The sequence below is a fragment of the Chrysemys picta genome, chromosome 25 (assembly GCF_011386835.1).
Source record: "Chrysemys picta bellii isolate R12L10 chromosome 25, ASM1138683v2, whole genome shotgun sequence".
Classification (NCBI taxonomy): domain Eukaryota; kingdom Metazoa; phylum Chordata; order Testudines; family Emydidae; genus Chrysemys; species Chrysemys picta.
In genome coordinates, this window is record NC_088815.1 from 11,947,829 (window position 1) to 11,970,399 (window position 22,571).

Genomic DNA, 22,571 nt, shown 5'->3' on the forward strand with positions numbered 1-22,571 from the left:
ACCCTGCCCCCCTCTGCTCCCAATAGGCACCTTGATCGACTCCCTCACTGCCACATGGGGCCCAGAGCCCTGCCTCAGTTTCCCGGAAAGCCCAATAAGGAGCCCAGTGCAGAGGGCTCATCCCCACATGGCTTATTGGGGCTCGGCTGGGCCCATTAGCCAGAGGCCCTGGCCCATTTCTGAGAACTCCCATCCCCCCCGTCCCACTCAGACCTTTGCGATACTTCAGCAGCAGCTCCCAGATGCCCCGGCGGGAATAGGGGTCGACCCCCGCGGTGGGCTCGTCCAGAATGACCACCTGGGAACCTCCCACGAAGGCGATGGCCACGGAGAGCTTCCGCTGCATCCCACCTGCCCCGGGGGAGGAACGGGGTGAGCGTTACGGGGCAGCCCCCGGCCACGCAGCCCCGAGCGGGGGGTTGCTCCAGGAAATGAATCATCCCGGACCCCTGGGGCCGCGGCTCTGGCAGGGACCAATACTGCAGGATCCCTGGGAAGTTCCTCCATGCCACCCCCCCACGGCACCCCAGCCCTACCCCCCACCCATGCCCTACGCACACTGGACCAGTTTACCGAAGGTCGTGGTGGATTCTCCATCACAGGCACTTTTTAAATCAGGGCAGGATGTTTTCCTGAAAGAACTGCTCTAGGGATTATTTGGGGGACGCTGTCCGGCCCGTGTTATGCAGGAGGGATCACAATGGTCCATTCAGGGCCAGGGAGTCCATGAATGCCCCCGCCCCGGTGACTGCACCACTATAAACACACCTGCCCCATCGGGTTAATCAAGCGAGGCCTGAGGCCGAGATCATGTCTGTTCTATGTCTGTACAGCGCCTAGCGCAACGGGCCACGACTAGGACTCCTAGGAACTACCGCGATATAAACAATAAAGGATCATGGGAGAGAACAGGGGGCTGTGTCTGGAGCCAGCAGACCCATCCTTTCGGTCCCTGAAGCCTGCAGATTGGGAGTGGGCCCCTTATGTTACCCACTTGTAAACCGACGGGGGCGTCCTTTTCCCTTTAAAAGGCGGCTCTGCCTGCAACATGCCAGGATCAGGTCCCAACCTCCCTGCGTGAGCCCAGCCTGCCCCCTGTATCCCCATCCCACCTGCTCGTTGGGCCCAGGGCACTCACCCGACAGGTTTTTGGTCTGCTCCCGACGCTTGTGGGGCAGCCCCACGTCCTGGATGATCTGCTTCACCTCCTCCTTCACCTGCTCCCCTGACAGCCCCTTCAGGCGCCCATAAAACCAGATGTGCTCTTCCACCGTCAAGCTGGGGAGGGGGGAAGGGAGAGGGTGACTCCCAGCAGGGCAAGAAGTATCCCACCGCTGCCCCTGCAGATGCCCAGCCCCCTGCTCTAACCACTAGAGAATGCTCCTCTCAGAGCTGGGAACAGAACCCAGGAGTCCCGACTTCAAGCACCTCTCCCCCTGGACTCTAACCACTAGGCCCCTCTCCCCGCCCAGAACTGGGAACAGGACCCAATGGGCAAGTGCCCCCGCAGTTCATCCCTGAGCTGAGGCTGCTGCAGTGGGGCTGGTGGCTTCTCCAGCAACACTGGACCCAATTGCGCTCTGCTCTGGTGGGGAGCAAGGTCCGGCCACAGGCCCTCCAGGCTGGAGGCGGCACAGAGGCTGGGTGCTCCAACCATCAGAGCCCAAGAGAATTCTCCCCCAGCTCCATCCGCCCTCCCCCTCTTGGGGACTACACCCCACCCACACGCTTGGCTCTCCCCCCCCTCACCTACATGTCAAAGAGGACGTTGTGCTGGGGACACATCCCCATGGTTTTCCGGATGCTGTCCATCTCGGAGCGGATGTCCCGGCCCAGGATGTAGGCCGTCCCGGAACTGGGGGGCAGCAGACCGCTCAGGATGGACCTGGGGGTGGGGGAGCAGGACACACGGGGTTAAAACCAAAGCAAGTAGAGTCGGAGGAGTGTTTCCAGCGCCCACCTCCATTGCCTAAGGGAGCTCAGGGCAGGGTGGTGTTGCAGGGGCCGGCAGGGCTGCTGGGCACGGGCACCACCCTGCTGGGCATTCAGACCACACGGCCTCAGCTCCCAACACCATGCAGACACCAGCTCGTCCAGCAGCTGCGCACCCCCCTACCCAGCGAGGAGAGCCAGTGACCCCACCAACGGGGAGGGAGGCTATTTCTTTGCTTTGCTAGCATATTTCATTGCTTTTCAGCTAGCCATGGCTGAAATTCACTAGCCACCCAGCGTACCCTGGGCCAGGCCCTCAGCTCACAGACCCAGCTGAGCTGTCTGCTAAGGCCCTGGCCCAGAATCTCCTCTCCTGGCAGGTGTCAGGGCATTGTCTGCAGTCAGGTTACTCCCATCAGCACTGGAGACGAATCGGGCGCCGGCGTGGGCATACAGGCCACCCCGACTGTCTGAGACGTGCGCCCGGCTCCCCCTTTGATTCAAGAATGAACATTATTCATTAATAAACCAGGAACCCTGAGAGACTCTCCAGTGGTGGAGCAAACGGTTCTGGAGGGACGTCTGCTCCAACTGGTCCAACGCTAGATCTCTCCTTCCACAGCAGCTCAGTGCCTGGCTCACCCAGGCCTAACTGGGCCCAATCCCCTCTATTGTGACCTTCCGTCACCGAGCAGTGCCAGGGGGTGCTCCCCACGACTAGATCTGGGCTGCACAGATCCCAGCACTTCATACAAGTGAGAACATCCAGCCCTCTCCCACCACAGTGGTCAAAGCGCTGCACGAAGCCAGCTCAAAATCATCCATTCTCTCCATTGGACCAATGGGGGGAAACTGAGGCACCCAACATCCCCCACGCCAGCACCGCAGCTGCCGAGCTGGCTCAAACACCACGAGAAACGCCCCACCATGCCCGTGCGGTGCCCACAGAACCCCCTGGAATTCCCCAACCCGCCCTCCCAGCGCGCCCCTCGGGCTCACATCGTGGTGGTCTTGCCGGCCCCGTTGTGGCCCAGGAAGGAGGTGATCTGGCCCTCGTAAAAGCTGAGGTTCAGCCCGTTGACGGCCACTTTGCTGCTACTGCGGTAAATCTTCACCAGGTTGCGGATGGAGACCCCTGAGCGCAGGTGCGCGGGAGGCTGCTCCACCAGCACTGAAAAGCCAGGAGGCAGGGTCAGCCGGCGGGCACAGCGCCGGACACCTAGCAGAGGCAGCAAGAACGCGGGGCGGGGCTGGGGGAGTTTGGGGTCCTAGGCTCAGGTTAGGGCTGGGGTCCCCTGAGCTGGCAGCAATCCAGCCAGCTCCCCCGCAGTCCCTTGCCTGGAGATTATTACCCTGCGGCAATCAGCGAGCCCCAAAATCATGAGGACCGAGACTGAGGCGGAAGGGATCCTGTCACCACACAGAGTCGGGGCACTTTGGTGGACCCTGTGGCTCCCGCCCCACCCCCAGGCCAGGGTTTGGGACCAGTTAGCAGACTCAGCATAGGGTTACAGATGGGGCAGGGACCTGGGCTGAGGACAGGGCTGGTTGGTGGCCCAGGGCTAGGGTGTGGTACCAGCAGACTCAGCCTAGGGTTAGGGATGGGGTGGAGCCAGTCGGTGACTCTGGGCTGCCACCTACCCACTGCCTCACTTCTCCCATCTCCCACCCCATCAGCCGGTGGCCCGCCCTCTGCTGGGCCTGTCTGGCACATGGCTGGAGTCCAGCAGCAGAACCCAGGAGTCCTGACTCCAGCTCCCCCACTCTAACCAGCCTGCAGAACAGGGAATCGAACCTAGGAAGAGCCCTGATGTTCAGCCCACTACTCTGACTGCTGGCCCCACTCTCTTCCCAAGGCTGGGGACAGAGCATGGCACTCCTGACTCCAACTCCGCTGCTCCAGCCACTAGACCACACTGCCTCTGCGGCTGACCGGGGCACAGGGTCGGGGAACCCTTTACCTTCCGCAGAGCTCAAGGAGTTGGTGGGGAAGGGGTGGCAGCCATCGGAGGACGACTCTCCAAACCAGTAGCTCTTCAGGAAGGGAAAATTCCAGGGCTTGGGAATCCCGTACTGGCCTGAATGCAAACAGAGGAGGAAACCGATCGGAGAGCGCAGGGGAGGCATGGAAAACAACCCCACCTGATCGGGGGTCTGGTGCAGTCCAGCTATGGGGAAGGGGGCTCTGGCTTTAATCCCAGGTTTTTCTTTTCTCACCCCATGGGCCTAGGGTCTTTCTTTTCTCATTCCCCCAGGGACCGTGGGCCTAGGGCCTTTTCCACACTGGAGTTTGCCCTGATTCTGGCCACGGGCCATGGGCCACGCAAACGCCTAAGACGGGCAGCGTCAGCCTCCACACAGCAGCTGGCATCGGCTCAGCTCAACCCGGGTTCCACAGCACGGGTGCAAACCGCGCTTCCGCCTGTCTGCACCAGCAGGATGCTGCAACAGGCCGGGATCCCCAGCGCAGATGGGCTTAACCCTCACCTCTCGAAGAGGGAGACACTCAGTGTTTTACTTCTACTTTGGAGGGCGGGTGAAACTGGGCTGCATGGGGTCTAGACAAACCGTGCTCCAGGATCTCAGCTATCAGTTAAGGAAAACAACCTTGCGTCTCTAGTCCTGACAAGTACGAAAGAATCTGGGTTCAGCTGACCCAGAGCCGTCTGCCTGAGTCTGCAGGCAGCAAAGAGCTCTGAAAAATACACGCTGCTTTTATTCATTTCAATTGGAATGTTAACTCTGAAACCTAATGACGGTGCACTAAGGCTAAGCAATTTCACTGATGATCTACCTGTGTGAGACTGGAGAAGTGTGGACTTATTATGAAAATCTGCACAATTCACTGAGAGTGGCAGCTCATAAATGGGCAGAGCTTGTGTTGTGGGCAGAGCTTGGGGGAGCATCCAAGTCCCAGATCCATTCCCAGCCCCACCCGCTGACCTGGGAAGACAGCCTCGATGTACCACGTGGCCAGGCCGTACAGACACGCGTCCAGGAGCAGCAGCGCCAGGGAGGTGGCGAAGTTGTAAGGGTCGTCCTGCACGGGGCTGGCGTTCAGGTTGTACCACTGGATCCCCACGCCCTGCTCCTCATACAGGGAGAAGTACTCACAGCCAAACCCAAACGCCACTGGGGACAGGAGGCTCTGGCGGGGGAGAGGCAGGTGAAGCAAGAGCCAGGAAACCCCCAGACCCAGCACAGCTCCCTGGAAACTAGCCCCGGCCACCAGCCACCAACCTCCCCATGGCCAGGGGGCTGCCGATTCAGCGGCCAGCCTGTGAAATGCTAAGGGGTAGAGATTCCAAGTCCAGCCTTCCTCCGGGGGTGGGTGGTGTGGGGATGGGACAATTCTGAGCATGTCACTGGGACCCCTGTGCCCCCTTCGATCGGCACCCACATAAGGGGACCCCATTAGAGCCAGGCTGAAAAGGACACCCTGGAGTGGGACCGGAAAACACCCAGGGTGTGTGACCTCCAGGCAGGCTGGAGCGGGGGCGACCTTACCACACAGAGGCGCAGCGGGAAGGTGATGTGGTCGCGCCAGGCCACGCACAGCACGTAGGGCAGGTAGAAGGAGAAGTAGATGATGCCGCCGCAGGCCGAGGCCAGGTTGGCGCGGGAGAAGAAGGTGCTGATGAGGAAGCACTGGGCGATGGTGGCCACAGCAAAGGCGGCCAAGAAGAGGAAGACCACAGCGGGGTCACTGTAGGGCAGGATGTCTCCCAGCTGCACGAGGGGGTGGGGGGAACGGATTAGAGCTGTGGCTGGCAGAGGCGCCGCGATCTCTCGCTGCCCGTCAGTCCCAGCCCTCTCTGCCCCGCTACTGCAGTGCCAGGCTCCCCCAACTACACTCAGCTCTGCTGCGGCCCGTCAATCCTAATCTACAGCCCCATCCTGCTACCCCAGCTCTGGGCTTCCCCCACACCCGGATTCGACAATGCTCCTCAATCCCGACCCACAGACCCCTCACTGCTACCGTAGCCCTGGGCTCCCCCACGCCCGGATCCGACAATGCTCCTCAATCCCGACCCACAGGCCCCTCACTGCTACCCCAGCCCTGGGCTCCCCCACGCCCGGATCCGACAGTGCTCCTCAATCCCGACCCACAGCCCCATCCTGCTACCCCAGCCCTGGGCTCCCCCCACGCCCGGATCCGACAATACTCCTCAATCCCGACCCACAGGCCCCTCACTGCTACCGTAGCCCTGGGCTCCCCCCACGCCCGGATCCGACAATACTCCTCAAACCCCACCTGCAGCCCCATCCTGCTACCCCAGCCCTGGGCTCCCCCCTCCCAGCACGGCCCCCCTCCCACTGGCGCTCTGCAGAGGTACCTTGAGGATGAGGACGAGGAAGGAGGCGCTGATGAGGAAGGGGATGAAACTGCTGATGAACCAGCTGAGCCAGAGAATGCCGCTGCTGAGCCCCATAATCTTCATGGTCTCCTTCAGCCGGGCTTCCTTCTCATGCACCACCCCTTTGATGATCATGGCCACCGAGTAGATCCAGGCCAGCGTCATGAACAGCGGCAGTGAGCGGTTCAAGACCCGCAGGAAACTGCGGGAGGGCGTGTGGAGGGGGGAAGCAGATGGGTTAACCCTGGAACGCCGCGCCCCACTGGCACTTTGTGAAATGAGTTGGGGGGGGTGGCTCCACGCAGTTCCCAGGCGCCCACGGACACGGGAGACAATGCCCCACCCCGCTCCATGAGCCAGACGCCACACAGGACGCCGCTGCGTCCCAGAGAGCCACGGCAAAGGGCAGGGACACCTCAGCAAGGGACTGCAGAGGGTGGGGAACGAATCATCTCCCCTCTTGGAAACGGAGCAGAGATCAGCCTTGGCCAGCAGGGGGCGCTGCAGGGAATGGGGGGGGGAATACACAGGGATATAGACCGTTCCTATCCCAATCAGCAGGGGGCGCTGCAGGGAATGGGATGGAGGAATGCGGGGGGGAATACAGAGGGATATAGACCGTTCCTATCCCAATCAGCAGGGGGCGCTGCAGGAAATAGGCTGAAGGCGCAGTGGGGGAATACACAGGGATACTGTATAGACTAATTCCTACCCCAGTCACTAGGGGCGCTGCAGGAAATAGGGGCAGGGCATGGGGGGTAGATACATAGGAAAACAGACCCATTCCTGCCCTACCCAGCGGGGGCCCTGCAGAGTTCGTGACTAGAAAGGGCACCCGATTTTATGTTGCTCCTGCTCAAGCCTACGGGGTGGACAGACTGGATCCCGTCCGGGGAGCACTTGGCCACTCACACGTCATCCACGTAGCAGGGGTAGGGCATCTGCTGCAGGTAGATGCCGGTGCGGCTGGCCGTGCCGCTCAGGACCCGCGTGATGGCCCGCTCCACCAGGTCCTGCACGTAGACGAAGCCCCCCCAGACGTAGCGCAGGTCGCTGAAGGGGTCGGCGGCCGGGCCCGGGTCCCAGAACCTGAACGAGCGGAGAGAACATGAGCGAGGGCGGGGCAAAGCACCCCCCACCCCAGACATGGACCTCGCAGAGAGGAGATCTTGGGGGAAGGGAGGGCAGCATTTCTATAGGGCCCTCCCCCAGGCGCCCGCACCTGTCCTTGATCTTGTTGCTGCGGGTGACATCGTCAATGTCCATGCGGATCTTGTAGCGGACGTGGGGGGGCAGCTCCCCGGGGGTGGCATTGTCGGGGGGCAGGAAGACCACGCCGGCCCAGAACTGGCGCCCCTCCAGCAGCTGCAGGGCCCGCGACACCAGCTGCTCTTCGGAGGCCACCGCCTCCACCTTGTCCAGGGAGACGCACTGCGGGCAGGAGCGGGAGAGCAAGGCCCTTAGCGCGGGGGGGTCCAGAGGCGGGTAGCCAGGGGGACGGGGGGTGTTACTCGCACGCGCCGCACCTCGATGAACTGCGACAGGGTGCCCACAACCTGGTCCACCTCCGCGTAGACCTGGCGCCAGGTGTAGGCCTCACCTCCTGGCACCCCCGCCAGGAACTCGTCCACGGCCGACAGGTCCCACGAGGTGCGGTTCAGGCGCTGCTCCACCAGGCGGGAGGTGGCAGGTGCCCGCAGCAGGCTCTGTCAGGGCAAAGGAACAGGGGACAGGGCTGCGGCACCGTCCCCCAGCCAGTACACGGCCCCGCTACAGGGCCAGAGTGGGGCTGACCCCCTTTCCCCCACCCCGGTCCTTTCACTGCACCCCCTTCCCCAGCCCCACCACCCCATTCCCTTCACTGCACCCCCTCCCCTAGTCCCCCACCCCATTCCCTTTGCCCCCCATACCCATCCACCCACACCCCTCCCTCTGGGCCCCCACACCCATTACCTCCCATCCCACCATACCCTCCCCCATCCCCACTCCCCTGGCTCCCCCATTGCCCAGCCCCTCGCTGGCGCAGACCGAGGGACAGACCTGAAGGACCCGCATCTCCAGGCTGCTGTTGAGGAAGGCGTAGACCCGAGGCCCCAGTTCCTGCCAGGTGCCCCGCACCTCCCGCAGCACGGCCAGCTCCTGAAACGTCCGGTTCACCTGGGCCGAGAGGAGCGAGGGGGTCAGTGAGACAGGCTGCTGGCCCGGCTGGGGGTCATGCCCCACTCCCTCCCCCACCCCCGGCCCACCGCCCCTCCAGTATTGTGGATGGGAGGCCCATGGGACTCCAGCAGAGCCCACAGGCTGGGAGGGGCAGGGGGGAGATCCCCAGGCACTGAGGGGGGCCCCTGGGTGCTCCAGGCTGACTCTGCATGGTTGGGATTCGTCCCCCGCCCCCTCCCTACCTCCCAACTCCTTCACCTCGGCCATGATCCTTCGTGTGCTGGGGCTGGACGGGGCGTAGAGGATTTTTCCGATGAAGAGAGGTTTGATCCCCCGCCACAGGATCCGGGACAGCGGGTTCGACTCCAGGTTCTGGATCAGCTCCTTGCAGTAGGGGCCTGCGTGGAAGGTGGGAGTGGGGGGAAGGATCAAGAGAAGTGGTCACGCTGGCCCCCACCCCTACAATAAACTCGTATACTGGAGATGGGGGGAGCTCCTCTATAGATCTGCCCCTCCCACCCCCCAATAAACCCACAGGCTGGGGAAAGGGGGATCCCCTCTAGAGAGCTGCCCCCTCCCACGCCCAATAAACCTGCTGGCTGGGCATGGAATCTCCCTCTCCCCTCCAGACCCAGCCCTGGCTCCCTGCTGTCCCCTTCACCGGGGTTGGCTAAGGCCCGGTCCCCGCTAACCTCCCTGGGCTGCAGCTTCCCCTGGGGCAGAGGATACACCCCTCAGTCAAGCCCAGCTCTCCTCCCCACTTCCGAACTGCAGCCCTGCCAGGAAACCTCCCACCCGGGGCTGCCCGAGCCCAGCCTAACCTGCCCTAGGAGCAGGGTCTCTGCCACCCGCCAGCGGCTGCCCGCACAGCAGGGGTGAGAGGCTGGGTTGCTTTAGGCACGTGTTCCTTTAGCTCAGGCCCTAGAGCCTCGCGCTCGCGGCTCAGCGCGGCCCGGGTTCAAATCCCGTTGTCGCCCCGAGCTGGGTCAGTTTCCCCCGCGTGGGATCCTGCTGCTGCATCCCCCAGCTCCCTGCCCCGGCGGGGAGAGGCGGCTCCCCACTCACTCACTGGTGGCGTTGTCCAGCGGGATGGCTCCCTGCTCTGAGCTGTTGCGGTTCAGAAAGGCCTTGATGTCGTTGTCCTCGTACCAGTTGAGGGAGGGGATCTTGAGGCCGCCCCCTTCCGGGTGCCCGCAGGCGATGCGGGACACGGCCTCGAAGGCGCCCTGCAGGGAGGAGCCGGCGTCCCGCCCCGACAGCGCCTGCAGCTCCCGCCGGAACTCTGCAAAGCTGGTCATGGTGCCAACCTGGGGCAGGAGACACCAACCACCCATGGGCACCAGGCCTCCAAACCAACACGGGCTGGGTGCTGTGCACGGTGGGCTGAGACCGCGGAACAGGTACGCAGCCCCCAGGCCCCCCAGAGCCATGTGCCAGCAGGAGGGAGGGGGGAAGAAAGGCCCCTCCCCAGTCCCAGCCAAGCCCCTCCCAGCATAGAGACCAGGACCCCGGCCCAGACCCGCCGGCAGTGCCCTAAGCTCTCACTCCCAGGTCCTTCCCACCACCTGGGGTGGGGGGGAAAGAGGATGGAGACCAGTGTGATGCTTTCAATCACTCCACTGTGCCCGTCCAGCTGGGGGGCTCCCCTGAACCGCAAAGGAGCCTCTGGTGTAAGCTGATAACTAGGGGGTTCGGGAGCTCGGCCTGAACCGGGGGTAACATCCCTCCCCCTTCCCGCTAGCGCCTAATGGACATTAACGCCATTGGCAGAGATGTGCCCCTTGGCCTGCCCGCAGCCCGAAGAGGGAACACACCCGGGGCCATCCCTGCGGGGCTGGGCAAAGAAGGGCATGGGAAGCCGGCAATAACAGGGAGGAGAAAGGATCGTGTCCCACAGGGATCCCTCCTGTGCCTGTCAGCCCCCATACCTTTGGCCTCGTGAGAGACAATCCCTGCCGTAGAGAGTCAACAACCAAAGGGCAGGAGGGGAAACTGAGGCACACAGCAGGGCAATGACTCGCCTGGGATCACCGGCAGGTCAGTGGCAGCACCCAGGTCTCCCAGTCCCAGCCACTAGACCATGCTGTCTCCCTCGTTACAATGCTCTTGCAAGGTCAGGGTAAAAGCTGGGACAGGCTCCAGCACCCAAGCAAAGAGATCTGAAGCCCAACTCCACCCCACGGCCACTTTCCCCACCCTCGGCACCAATATCCCAGCCAGGCTCTTCCCCCAGAGGCTCCTGAGGGTTTACAGCAGGAGAATTTAGCTGTTTTAGGAGAGGTCTGGACAAGAGAGGAGCCCCACGTCGATATCCCTGCTCAGCTGCCACCGGAGAGGGTTAGGGGTCATGCCAGCGCTGCCTGGGTCCAGGTCCCATCCTTCCCTGCTCGCTGTGTACTCACAACTAGGACCACGATGCACGCAGCTGAGACCCTGGGTGCTCTGTGCTGGAGCACTGGCACCCCCTGCAGGGGGCACCGTGCTGGGCACCTGGGAGCAGCCACCCAGAGACGGGGTTGGGGGGAGAATGATGGGGACAGTGGAGTGGGGATGGGAGGTGGTAGTGACGTATGTGCCCCATTGGCACAATGTGAAATGAGTTGGTGGGTCTCAGCGCAGTTCCCGGGCGCCCACACCAACACAACTGGCACAACCAGGCCCCTTTGTTGGGAGGCCACCGTCTGACTGGCACAGGGAGACAGAAGTGCCCCTAGACGGGGGGTCCCTCTGGTTTGGGGCAGATCACAGGCACCACAGCCCTGGCTGCACCCACTGCTTAACCACCTAAACATTTGAGGTGGGAGGGGGGTAAAAATATGTTTTTCTACCACAAAGAACATTTTCATTTCAGTCAAAATGTTCCCCTCCTCCCCCTCCCCCCCCCCCGCAAAAAGAATCCCCCAATTGTTCAGTTCTCAAAACGGGAGTAATTTGCCAAGGGTGGGGTTTGTTTTTTTAAGGGTTCCCCCTTCCTTTCCCCACCTCTCTTTTCCAGTAGTGGGGGGGAAAGGAGGATTGGGAGGGAAAAAGTGAGAGAAAAGGGGGAAAAACCACCACAATATTCAGGTTTCATTTCATTCGCAGATACGAGGGGGCGGAAAAGAGCAGAGAGATTTTCCTAGCAGCTCCACCGGGCTTGGAGAACCCTGGGATCGGCGCGCCGGGGGGAGACTCCTGGTCTGGCTGGCCTCGCAGCCACGTACAAGAAGCTGACAGGGGGCCCAGCGGCGGGAACGTGGAAGCCCGGCCGGTGCACGGAGCTGCACATCCCTGGGGTAGTAAGAAGTTAGGGAAGCGTCTCCCTCTTTCCACTCTAGCGGGCGCACCTAACAGAGTGATCAGTGGATGCCAGGCTCCTACGCTTTGAACCCTGCCCGTGGAGGGGAGACCTGGCATTGGTCACAAGCATTGCCGGTGGCGCCAGGGGAGGAGTCTGCCTATAGAAACACTGACCGGGGAGACGTTCCCCAAACCTCAGGCCCTGGGTCCCAGCGGAGCTGTAAGGCAGGGGAGCGGCTGGGAGCGGTGCAGACCTGGGGCCAGCAGGGACTCCGTTACCTCCTTCTTTAGCGTCTCGGCGCCCTGGAGGAAAGTGACCAGGGTCTCCAGGGCACTCGCCACGTCGTCCGATTCGGAGCTCAGCCGTTCCTGCGGGAGGGAGAGAGGGCAGAAGAGTCAGACCCCCTAAGGGTCTCCTGGCAGCTCAGCGAGGCAGCTCACTGGGGCTGCGGGGGGCTATGGGCCTGGGTGGCCCCATCTCAGACACAACCCCCCCCGCCCACCCTCAGCCTAAGCCAGGGGTAGATCTGGCTCCGTAATGGGAGAGGATGAACCAGCCAGGAGGCACGGGGACAGAGCCCCCATCACACACCCCGATCCCTGACCCAAGGCGCGAACTTCAGCGCCGAGAGCCAGCTCCTTCTTCCACAGCTGCCTGGCACCCAGCTCCAGACGCACCCAGAGCGCCTAGCCCCACTCCCACTCAAGTTCCCATTGGCTCCCAGGGGCAGGCGTGGAGCGGATCGGGGGGGGTCCCTTCGCTGGTAGGAGCCCCAGCCCCATGACTCCGGAAGTCCCCCTCCTCCCCCCAGTTCCCTACCGCCAAGACTTGGGAGAAATCCGCTTGCGAGAAGAAACTGCGCTCCATGGCCTGGAGGGTGGGTGCCGGCAGAGCACAGAGCCGCTCCTGCAGGAGCTCCGTGGAGCTCGCCTCCGCTGCCACCAGGAACTCCGCCAGCACCGAGGCGTTGCAGACGATGTCCTTCAGCGGCACACCGGTGGCGGCAAGGGAGAGCTGCAGGGGGAGACGAGAGCGGCCCGGTAGCCAGAGAAGCAGTGGACAGCCCTCCCAGTCAGACACCCCTGCAGCCTTCCTCAGCTTCAGTCTGGCCACGCAGCCGGCGGAGCCCACAGGCTCCAGCGCGCCATGTTCTGTCCTGACCTGGGCAGCCTGCGAGCCACTGCGACAGACCTTTCTCTAGCTCCAACCTCCAGCACCCCCAGCACAGGAGGAGCTCCGGAAGCAGCAGCAGCCCAGCGCACACGGCCCTTTGGGCAGAGGCTGGGGAAGGCAGGCAGGGCTTGTGGTCAACACACCGGCCTGGAGAGCTGGGTTTGTTTTCCAGCACTGCCACAGATTCCCTGGGTGACCTTGGGCTTGTCACCTAACCTCCCTGTTCCCCTTCTGTAAAATGGAGACAACACCTCCTTTGTCTGTTTACGGTGTGAGAACCCCAGTGCCAGTTGGCCCCCCGTTGTCACGATACATACCCCAAAGGTGGATGGGATATATCACTGGAAAACCAATAACTCACTGATCATTAACATTCTGCCGTGATGTATGGACGGTAAACCCACAAAGGGTAATGGAGGATCTGGCCCTGCAATACACCCACAAACAGCAGGGCGGGGTTCTTAGCCCCCTGCCCCTATCACGGACCCCGGGGATCAGCCCTACTCACGATGCGCAGGTCCAACCGAGCTCCCAGCAGCTCCTCCGCCAGGGCAGGGGGGAGGGAGGCATTGATCCGGAGGAAGTGGGAAAAGGTCTCACCCTCTTTCAGGTAGTCCTTGACCGGCCTGGCTGGGAGACACATGGAGGGGGGGGCGGGATGAGGCCAAGCCAGGAGAGGAGCGATGGGAATGAGAAAGCAGCGGCAATGAGGTTGGGAAATTCACTGGGAAAGAACCAGAGTAGTTCAGCTAACTGCAGCGCCAAGCACCGTGAGATATGCCCCCAGAAGTCCTAGCCTAACATACGCCACGAAGTGCAGCCCCAGTGTGGACGCAATCAAGTGTAGCTGCTAACACCCACATGCCAATTGCCTGAGTCACCTTTGCAGTGAAGACGTACAGTAACTCCTCACTTAACGGTGTAGTTCTGTTCCTGAAAAATGCGACTTTAAGCGAAACGATGTTAAGCGAATCCAATTTCCTCATAAGAATTCATGTAAATGGAGGGGGGGGGTTAGGTTCCAGGGAAATTTTTTTTTTAACCAGACAAAAGACATTCTATACATATTTTAAACAATTTTAAACAAGCAATTTAATACAGGCCCAGCCCACTGGCACTGGAGATGAGGCAGGCAAGGAGGCTGAAGGTGCTGTAGGCTAGGAGAAGCACTCTGCAAGCACCAGAGGCGGGGGCTCAACCCTCAGCCTGCCCACTCCACCCCTTTCCCCAAGCCCCCACCCATCCTCTTCTCCCCCCACCTCCTCCCCCTTTGCTGCATCCTTCCTCCTCCCCTCCTTTCTGAACGCGCAAGCCAGCTGATTGCCATGGGCAGGAGGCAGGGGTGGCACTCCTCCCCCTCCCAATCAGCTGGCCTGCGGCGTTTAGGAGGCAGGAGGGAGGGGGGAGGAGCGAGGACTTGGCCTGTGCAGGGTCTGCCGGTGGGCGGGAAGTGCTGGGCGGGGGGCGTAGGGAGGCTGCCAGCTGTGGAGAAAGCAGGCAGCCAAACAACGTAATAGTGGAGCATTGCACAACTTTAAACGAGTATGTTCCCTAGAGTTACCATATCTATTAAATAAAAAAAGAGGACCCTCCACGGGCCCTGGCCCCACCCATTTCCCCACCCCCAGTCCGCCCCAACCCCGCCCCTTCCCGCCCTAACCCCGCCCCTTCCTCCCTCCCACTCCCAGCCAAGGGGAAAGGGCTGCCCGAGCGCTACCGGCTTCACGGTTTGCCGGGCAGCCCCCAGACCCTGCGCCCCCGGCCGGCGCTTCCCCAGCGCAGCTGGAGCCCGGGAGGGGAAGTGCCCGGCCGGCGGCTGGGGTCCGGAGGCAAGGGGGCTGCCTGAAGCCCATAGCGCTCGGGCAGCTCGGCTCTTAAACAGAGCCGAAGAGTCAGGGGAGGAGCAGAGCCGCCATTTTCCCGGACATGTTCGGCTTTTTGGCAATTCCCCCCGGACGGGGGTTTGAGTGCCGAAAAGCCGGACATGTCCGGGAAAAAGAGGACGTATGGTAACCCTAATGTTCCCTAATTGATCAGCAACGTAACAATGAAACAACGTTAACCGGGACAACTTTAAGTGAGGAGTTACTGTACCTACAGGGCCTGATCCTGCAGGGTGCTGTGAGAGGAACTCTGTTGGTGTATACTCAAAGGGGGGGGGGGGCTATTCAGACCTTTGGGGATCCGGGGGGGGGGTGAATGTCATAAATCAGGAGCCCAACCGCTGATTCACTTCAAGTTTTGCAGCACAGTCCCCCATCGGGCCTGGATCAAAGTTAAAATGCCAGAGTGTCACAGCAGGATATCGGATCAACCCCTCCTTGCAGTCATGGCTGTGTGGCCGGAGGCCTTACCCATCCACGGAGCTCCGCTCCCCCAGAGCCGGCGTAGGGCAGGCAGGAGCTGGCCAAAGCTGCTCAGGGTCTGCTTGCTGTTGGCATGGAGCAGCACCTTCCGGGCATCCGCAAACAGGCGGGAGATGCTGCAGGGACAGAGAGACAAGGAGCTGAGACCAAGTCATCCCTTAGCATCTGCTCCCCTCCGAGAACTCCCTTCACACCTCTGGAATCTACCTGGGACAGAGGAGGCAGCCTGTGACTGGGGCCGGGAGTTAGCTCCCCTGCCCAAATGCAGTCTGGAAACCCCTCGTCATGCTCCCTGTTGAGCCCACTGTGTGGTCCAAAAAGACTACATGACCCAGCATGCCTCCTCCAGGGAAAACACTACTCTCCTCCAGGAGCACTGCATGCTGGGAGTTATACTCACCTCTGGCTGCACCTCCACCCCCTTGAAATAAGAAGCAGCTGGGAATTGTGGGCCACACTTCCATATGCTTGAAACAATAAGGAGCATTGCATGCTGGGAGTTGTAGTTTCCACAGGATACACCTGCGTTTGGATCAAGGCGGAGCACTATGTTGCTGCAATCTCTCCAGGCCTTCGGGGAAGGGCAGCTAGCATTGTCTACATTGAATGGGCGGTATCCCTCGGGCTGGCGACAAGTTGCCAGCTGGGGGGGCAGGAGAGAGGGGGGATGTCTCAGCTGAGCAAAGCGTGGGTAGCCCCCGGTTCCCAACCCAACCATCATGGTGCGATCGGGGGGCCAGCTCCGATCGCCGCACGTAGCCACAGATTGCCTGGCAACAAACCAAGGCAGCCGTCTGTACTCCCGCTGGTGCAACATCAGAAGCCAGAGAGGGGAGCAGGTGAGACAGCGACTCACATGGACTGGTTGAAGTTCCCCACCACGCCGGGCGTCTCGCCGGCCGTCGGGTACTGGAAGCAGGGATTGTTCACGTTACAGATGATGCCCTGAATCCACGACAGCGTCCCAGCCGAGGGCAAGGCCTTGTTAGGGAAGTGACCTGCAGAGGGAGGGAGAGAGCCCGGAAGGAGCTAGAAGGCCGCAGAGGAAAGTCAGATGCAACTTGAAGGTCAGCCGTGGTTCTACGTAAGGGTTGCTGGGCAGAGACCCTGGTGTCTCCACTCCCCATCCCTCTGGGACACCCATGAAAGCAAAAAGCCAACAGCGCTGGACACTGCTAAGACCGCAGATGCATACATCTCCTCCTTGCTGCTCTGCAAACCCACCCCCTCGACCCAGCCACAGAAGCCCCCTCTCAGTCTAGGTCCTCTTTAGAGCAGGCCCTGCCCATCGTGCTAAACTCTGTGAGATGCCCACTGCGGGGCAGACCACCCAATCCCTGGCACAGCGTGAATTTCATCCCTTGGTGCACAGAGAAGCCCCTCCCCTAACCCTGGTGCTGGGCCCACAGGCAGCCGAGGACCGGGGAAGGGCATTACGAGAACTGGTTTGAAACCGGTTTGGGCTCACTCGGTTCAAACCCCGTTGGGCCAGCTGGTTTAGCTGGGTCTCCACCTCAGGGGGCGGCACTTACATTCATGCTGCTCGAAAGGGGGATGTGACTGTCGCACCGAGATCAAGATGAAGAAGAGGAAGAGGGGCCACAGGAGCTCAACGGCGAGTTGGATCTGGAGAGAGACAGAGACGGGCCCGGAGTGGTCAGATGATTCACAGGGAACCCACAGGGGCAGCAATGGGAGCAGAGGGGACCAGCCTGGTCAGCCCACTCTGCCGTGAGCCACACGGATGTGGAGTGACAAACCTGGGGATCGAACTGAGCACAAGAGGAGGCGAGTTCCAATCTCTCCTCTCAAGAAGTTCCAAGAACTCCTGGTCTGCAGCCCTGGGGCTCAGCCACCCTGCCCACATGGGTAAGTCCAGGAGGTTCTGTGATAGAAGGCAGCTTCCCTCTCCTCTGGATCCAGGGAAATTTAGGAGATTGGGGGGGGGTGCATGCAGAAGGGCAATAAGAGGAGGGAGGCTGATGGCGGGAGGAGAAGAGGGATCCCTTGGAAATGAAGGGGAGGAACCCAGCTGTTTCCCATCTAAGCTCACTGGGCCCCGTGAACAGTGGCTCATTCCCACCCATCTCCACCAGGGGCTGCTCTTGAGCGGAAGAGCTTCCCCCTTTCCGCTGCAGCTTGTGCCCAGTGGGATTTAGGGCTCTGGTCCCTGGCTGCAAATTCCTGCCGAGCCGACTCACCTTCTGCCTGCGCTGATAGGTGAAGTTCTTCCACAGCAGCAGCCCCAGCTGGGTCCCAAACCCCATGGTGCAGATGGAGTCAGGGCTGCCCCCACCATGCTAACACCGCCGGCTCTCTGGTCAAGGCTGAGGAACTAAAATCAGTGGAGAGTCAACTTAAATGCAAGCCCCCCTGCTATGTAAGGGGCTTCTGGACCAACAAGAGTCATTGAGGCGTTTATAGCCACACCTGCCCCATCCTTTCCCTTCAGGAGGAGCTATGGGGAACAGTAAGAACTCTGGACAGTGGCAGCCTGTCCCAGCAGGGGGCGCTGTAGGGTGTGGGGCAGGAGCGATGCCAGTGGAGGGAACTCCTGGGTAACCCAGTCCCCGGCTCTCCCAGCAGGGGGCGCTGTAGGGTGTGGGGCAGGAGCGCTGGCAGAGGAGGGAACTCCTGGGTTACCCAGTCCCAGGCTCTCCCAGCAGGGGGCGCTGTAGGGTGTGGGGCGGGAATGGTGCCAGTGGAGGGAACTGCTGGGTTACCCAGTCCCCGGCTCTCCCAGCAGGGGGCGCTGTAGGGTGTGGGGCAGGAGCGCTGGCAGTGGAGGGAACTCCTGGGTTACCCAGTCCCAAGCTCTCCCAGCAGGGGGCGCTGTAGGGTGTGGGGCAGGAGCGCTGGCAGTGGAGGGAACTCCTGGGTTACCCAGGCCCTGGCTCTCCCAGCAGGGGGCGCTGTAGGGTGTGGGGCGGGAATGGTGCCAGTGGAGGGAACTCCTGGGTTACCCAGTCCCCGGCTCTCCCAGCAGGGGGCGCTGTAGGGTGTGGGGCAGGAGCGCTGGCAGTGGAGGGAACTCCTGGGTAACCCAGTCCCCGGCTCTCCCAGCAGGGGGCGCTGTAGGGCATGGGGCAGGAGCGCTGGCAGTGGAGGGAACTCCTGGGTAACCCAGTCCCAGGCTCTCCCAGCAGGGGGCGCTGTGGGGCGGGAGTGATGCCAGGGGAGGGAACTCCTGGGTAACCCAGTCCCCGGCTCTCCCAGCAGGGGGCGCTGTAGGGTGTGGGGCGGGAATGGTGCCAGTGGAGGGAACTCCTGGGTTACTCAGTCCCAGGCTCTCCCAGCAAGGGGCGCTGTGGGGCGGGAGCGATGCCAGGGGAGGGAACTCCTGGGTTACCCAGTCCCTGGCTCTCCCAGCAGAGGGCACTGTGGGGCGTGGGGCAGGAATGGTGCCAGTGGATGGAACTCCTGGGTTACCCAGTCCCAGGCTCTCCCAGCAGGGGGCGCTGTAGGGTGTGGGGCGGGAATGGTGCCAGTGGAGGGAACTCCTGGGTTACCCAGTCCCAGGCTCTCCCAGCAGGGGGCGCTTGCACGGGGGAGAACAGGTGCCCATTTCAGTCCCAGCAGGGGGCGCTGCAGAGAATGGTGCAGGAATGCTGCCTGCAGGGATCGCTCAGAGGCATCCCGGGTCTAACCTGCCTGAGCCAGCTCCATCATCCTGCTCTCTCCCTGCTGCCATTACCCAGCTCTGCCTACCCACAGCCGGATCTCTGGCCCCCGCTGTCCCACCCCGGGCCCCAGGGCCCACCGAACTTGTATGGGAGCTTTGGAGAACAAAGAAGGTGTCTTTTACAGAGGGGAGGAGGTTGCCGTGGCAACGGCTCAGCGACTCCAAGTCACCATTAAGGAACAAAGGGGCCTGGAAGCTAATTGGTAACATGACCCTCTGGTGTGGGAACCCTGCCCATGGGCCCTGGCACGCAGCCCGCCCGCCGGGCTCCCACCCTCCCAGGAGTGGCTCTGTTTGCAGCCCAGCAGAACAGACAGCCCCCAGCACAACTCCCTTGCAACTCCTTCAGGGGTCTTCCAGGAGATGCCCAGGGCGGGAGCACCCAGCTGGCCACCAGACCTGATCCTCCCATTCCCCCCCCACACACACACACACACACAGTGCCTGGGGACACGGGCAGCTGGGAGACCGCATGCCCAGCCAAGGGAATGACTGAAGCAAACGAAGCATCATCTCAGCAGCAAGACCGGGGGGAGGGGGGGAGGTTTTGGGACTATCAGGCGTCCTGGGCTCCCCAGTGACACGGCCCCACAACCCGACACACAGCAGGAATTGTTGTAACATAGGGAGGATCTATCTCCGCAGGGAGCCCAAAGGTGAGACATCACTGCCGGCCAATCACAAGGCTCTGCAGGGGTCAAGCCTCCCACACTCCGTATGCACCTGGCGTGGCCCAGGCTGGACTGGAGCAGCATCTAAGCTGAAAAGAGATGGGAGGAAATGGCCCCACCTGATCTGCTCCCCTATCAGGGTTACATTAGTGCCCGTTTCACAATAGGGCCCGCAGCCTCCATCAAGCACAGGACTCCAGAGACAGGCCCTGCCCCAGAGAGCTCGCTGTCCAGGGTTGTGACGAGATGCACCAGGCGCTGATGCAGACAAACAGGACAGGGGAGGGAAGAGAACGGGGAGCCCAGCACGGTTTGCGGACTCAGCAGGTCTCCACCCCCTGCAGGGCTGACGCAGCTGGAATCTGCAAACGCCACCGTCCACAGGCAAGATGGTTCAGTGCCTGGACCCTAGCAAGCTACTGCGTGATCTTCAGACCGGCCCAGGCTGACTCAGGGACAGAGGGTGGCCAGCCAGGAACAGACGCCCCAACACCAAGCGAGCAAAGATCACAGCTGGATCCTGCCATCCAGGCCAAGTGCACTGCCCCGGAGTCACTGAGCCGGGTGCCCTGGACAGGTCTCTAGAACCTGCCCTGGTCTTAGCAACAAAGATGAGCGGTCAGAGCATTTCCCAACCTTCCCCTCTCCGCACACACACACACACCGGCTAACAATAGCCCTGCAACTTTTCAAGGCAATGCAGTAACTCAACAGGAAGCCAGAGAGAACACACAGAGCTCGTCCTCCCCCTGGAACATGGGCAAATCCCCTCCCACGGCCCAAGGATCCTCACTACAGAGCTGATCTCAGCTGGGAAGCCTTAAAACGGGATCATCCCGTGAATGCAAATCTCGGGGAGCGCGGCACCCTGGCCGTCGGCACAAACCCAGGCTGCTTTCATCTCTGCTGATGCTGCTTCGCTTCACTGCCGAGAGTTTAGACAGAGGAGACTCTGTATAGGCCCAAACCAGCTTCCAAATCCTGCCCCCACATCTCAACCCCGACCAGAGCTAGCGGCTAAGAGGGACGTTCAAGCTCCTTGGACTGTTCCGGGCTCCGTCTCTGCTGAACACCCAGCAAGGTGAGCTCTTTCAAAACTCTGGCCCCACAAGAACTAACTACGGACGCGCCTGCCTGTAACACGACCTCTCAGACGCACAAAGCTCCCAGCCGGTGCAGACAGACTTAGTTCGTTGAGCTGATTTTCTCGGAGATTACTGCAGCCGAGTCAGCAGAAAAGTTTATTCGGTTGGCAACTCCGCCTGATTCTGTTCCACCCTGCCCCCTGCGCTTTGGGGGGGATAAAATGCACCAATGACATTCCACAGAAGTGTCTATTAAAAAACACAACTACTGCACATCTCATTTCTCTCTGAAATCAATGAAAAGATGCCCATTGCAGTCTATGGCGTTGGGATCAAGCCCTTCGTAATATTTTCATGATTATTATTTATATTATTGTAGTACCTGGACGGGGATCCCCTTGTGATAGGCGCTGTACAACAAACCCACAGCCCCTGCCCTACATTATCTATAGCATCTTGCATCCCTAAAGCTCTCTCTCAGACTATGCTCCGTAATGCTACCGCCAAGCCCCTCGCAAAGTAAACCAAGGCACTTTGTGCATAGTGATAATTCCATCCACCATTAAAACGCAGTCACTTCTGGGGTGGAAGTCAGCACACCACCACAACAGTTAAGATCCGGAAGTAAAGTGCAGCATTCCATTAAAACGGCAAGGGGGACTTCTTAGAGGGCCGGGCAGAATTTGTAGCTGAATTTGACCAGGACGGATACGGACACACAGCCATAAAATAAAACCAACTCCTTTCTGAATATTTGAAGGATTCCCATCTGCAGGTTAAAACAACGGAACAGGGGTTAGACGAGAGAACCTTTGCAGTCCCTGTGATTGGATCTGATTCGTTTCAACACCAGGGCCAGTCAATTTCAACACCACAAGGGTTTTGTAACCAAAGCAGCTGCAAACTCACCTATCTTCCCCCTCTCCTCCCCTACCGGAAAAATGTCGACACGTCCAACCAGCTCGAAGTGCTACATGGGCAAAGCTGGAGTTTGGTCAGTATCCAAGTGACTGCTGGTTTCACAGTCAAGTTTTCTCTCCCACCTCTTGGTTCTGAGCAGCTCCCCCGGTCCTAGCTCAGAATCCGCTTCAGGGATGGGGTCAGACTAGCGCTCAGCCAATACTCCCTATGCTGAGCAACAGGGCAGGCAACCCGCAGTGCCCTGCTGCTGGGGCTTAGTCTGCTGCTCCCCCTTGCCCACGGGGATAAGCAGGTCCCACAGCAAGGCAGGATTATGATGTTGCCAGGAAATCCTTCTAATCACATTGCAGAGCCTGACATCAGCGGCACTAAGGCAGGGGCCAGACTGAAGGATTTCCCTGCCTGGGGCACAGGGCAAATGGGCTTTGCGCTCCCACCTTCTCCTAACCCCCATTTTACAGATGGGGAAACTGAGGCCCAGAGCGGGGAACTGATTTGGCCAAGGAGCCCCGTGAGGCAACAGAAGAGCGGATAATGGAGGCCAGGAGACTGGACTCTCATTCCAATGCCCTGTCCACTACGTGCAGCACACAGGTGAGCCCTCAGGCGATGGGGCTTGGAGGGAAAGAACTCTCTGTATACACACGCCCGTACCCCACCTGCACTAGGAATCAGGCAGCTCACGGCCTGATCCATCCACTGGGGCCTTGATGTTACTTAGGGCCCTTGCGAATCACAATGGTCAGACCAATGCCCAGTGTCACTCGGTGCTGAAAAGCCCAGCAAATACAGCTGCTCTGAGTGACCCGTCCTGATCTCGCGGAGCACGTGCAGGCCGGTTCTGCATCGCTCATGCTGTAGCAAGGAAGGAAATGATGGGGTGTTGGTTTGCTTGATTTCAACACCTGATATTGCCAAGGTTAAAAACTAGCAGAATGTTAAG

The 22,571-nt window shown here is 60.9% G+C and overlaps 1 protein-coding gene across 4 annotated transcripts in view; it reads right to left on the bottom strand.

Moving 5' to 3' along the window:
- ABCA7 (ATP binding cassette subfamily A member 7) overlaps positions 1–22,571 on the bottom strand; it is a 47,043-nt gene that overhangs the window by 21,316 nt on the left and 3,156 nt on the right. For 3 of the 4 annotated variants that reach the window (XR_010594963.1, XM_065578697.1, XM_065578699.1), the window contains exons 2-22: positions 17,471–17,596; positions 16,802–16,895; positions 16,126–16,267; positions 15,258–15,385; positions 13,412–13,533; positions 12,550–12,744; positions 12,009–12,098; positions 9,520–9,757; positions 8,709–8,848; positions 8,331–8,447; positions 7,817–7,996; positions 7,513–7,721; positions 7,203–7,379; positions 6,270–6,492; positions 5,440–5,661; positions 4,876–5,080; positions 3,894–4,010; positions 2,932–3,103; positions 1,754–1,885; positions 1,139–1,278; positions 214–351 (exon numbers count right to left, since the gene is read on the bottom strand). Coding sequence is in view for 3 of the 4 variants with exons in the window: in XM_065578697.1 (XP_065434769.1) it covers positions 214–351; positions 1,139–1,278; positions 1,754–1,885; positions 2,932–3,103; positions 3,894–4,010; positions 4,876–5,080; positions 5,440–5,661; positions 6,270–6,492; positions 7,203–7,379; positions 7,513–7,721; positions 7,817–7,996; positions 8,331–8,447; positions 8,709–8,848; positions 9,520–9,757; positions 12,009–12,098; positions 12,550–12,744; positions 13,412–13,533; positions 15,258–15,385; positions 16,126–16,267; positions 16,802–16,895; positions 17,471–17,536 (3,247 nt within the window). In the remaining variant the exon portion in view is untranslated. Of the gene's footprint in view, positions 1–213; positions 352–1,138; positions 1,279–1,753; positions 1,886–2,931; positions 3,104–3,893; positions 4,011–4,875; positions 5,081–5,439; positions 5,662–6,269; positions 6,493–7,202; positions 7,380–7,512; positions 7,722–7,816; positions 7,997–8,330; positions 8,448–8,708; positions 8,849–9,519; positions 9,758–12,008; positions 12,099–12,549; positions 12,745–13,411; positions 13,534–15,257; positions 15,386–16,125; positions 16,268–16,801; positions 16,896–17,470; positions 17,605–22,571 lie in introns of all 4 variants that reach the window. The other variant, XM_065578698.1, reaches the window with a different exon arrangement.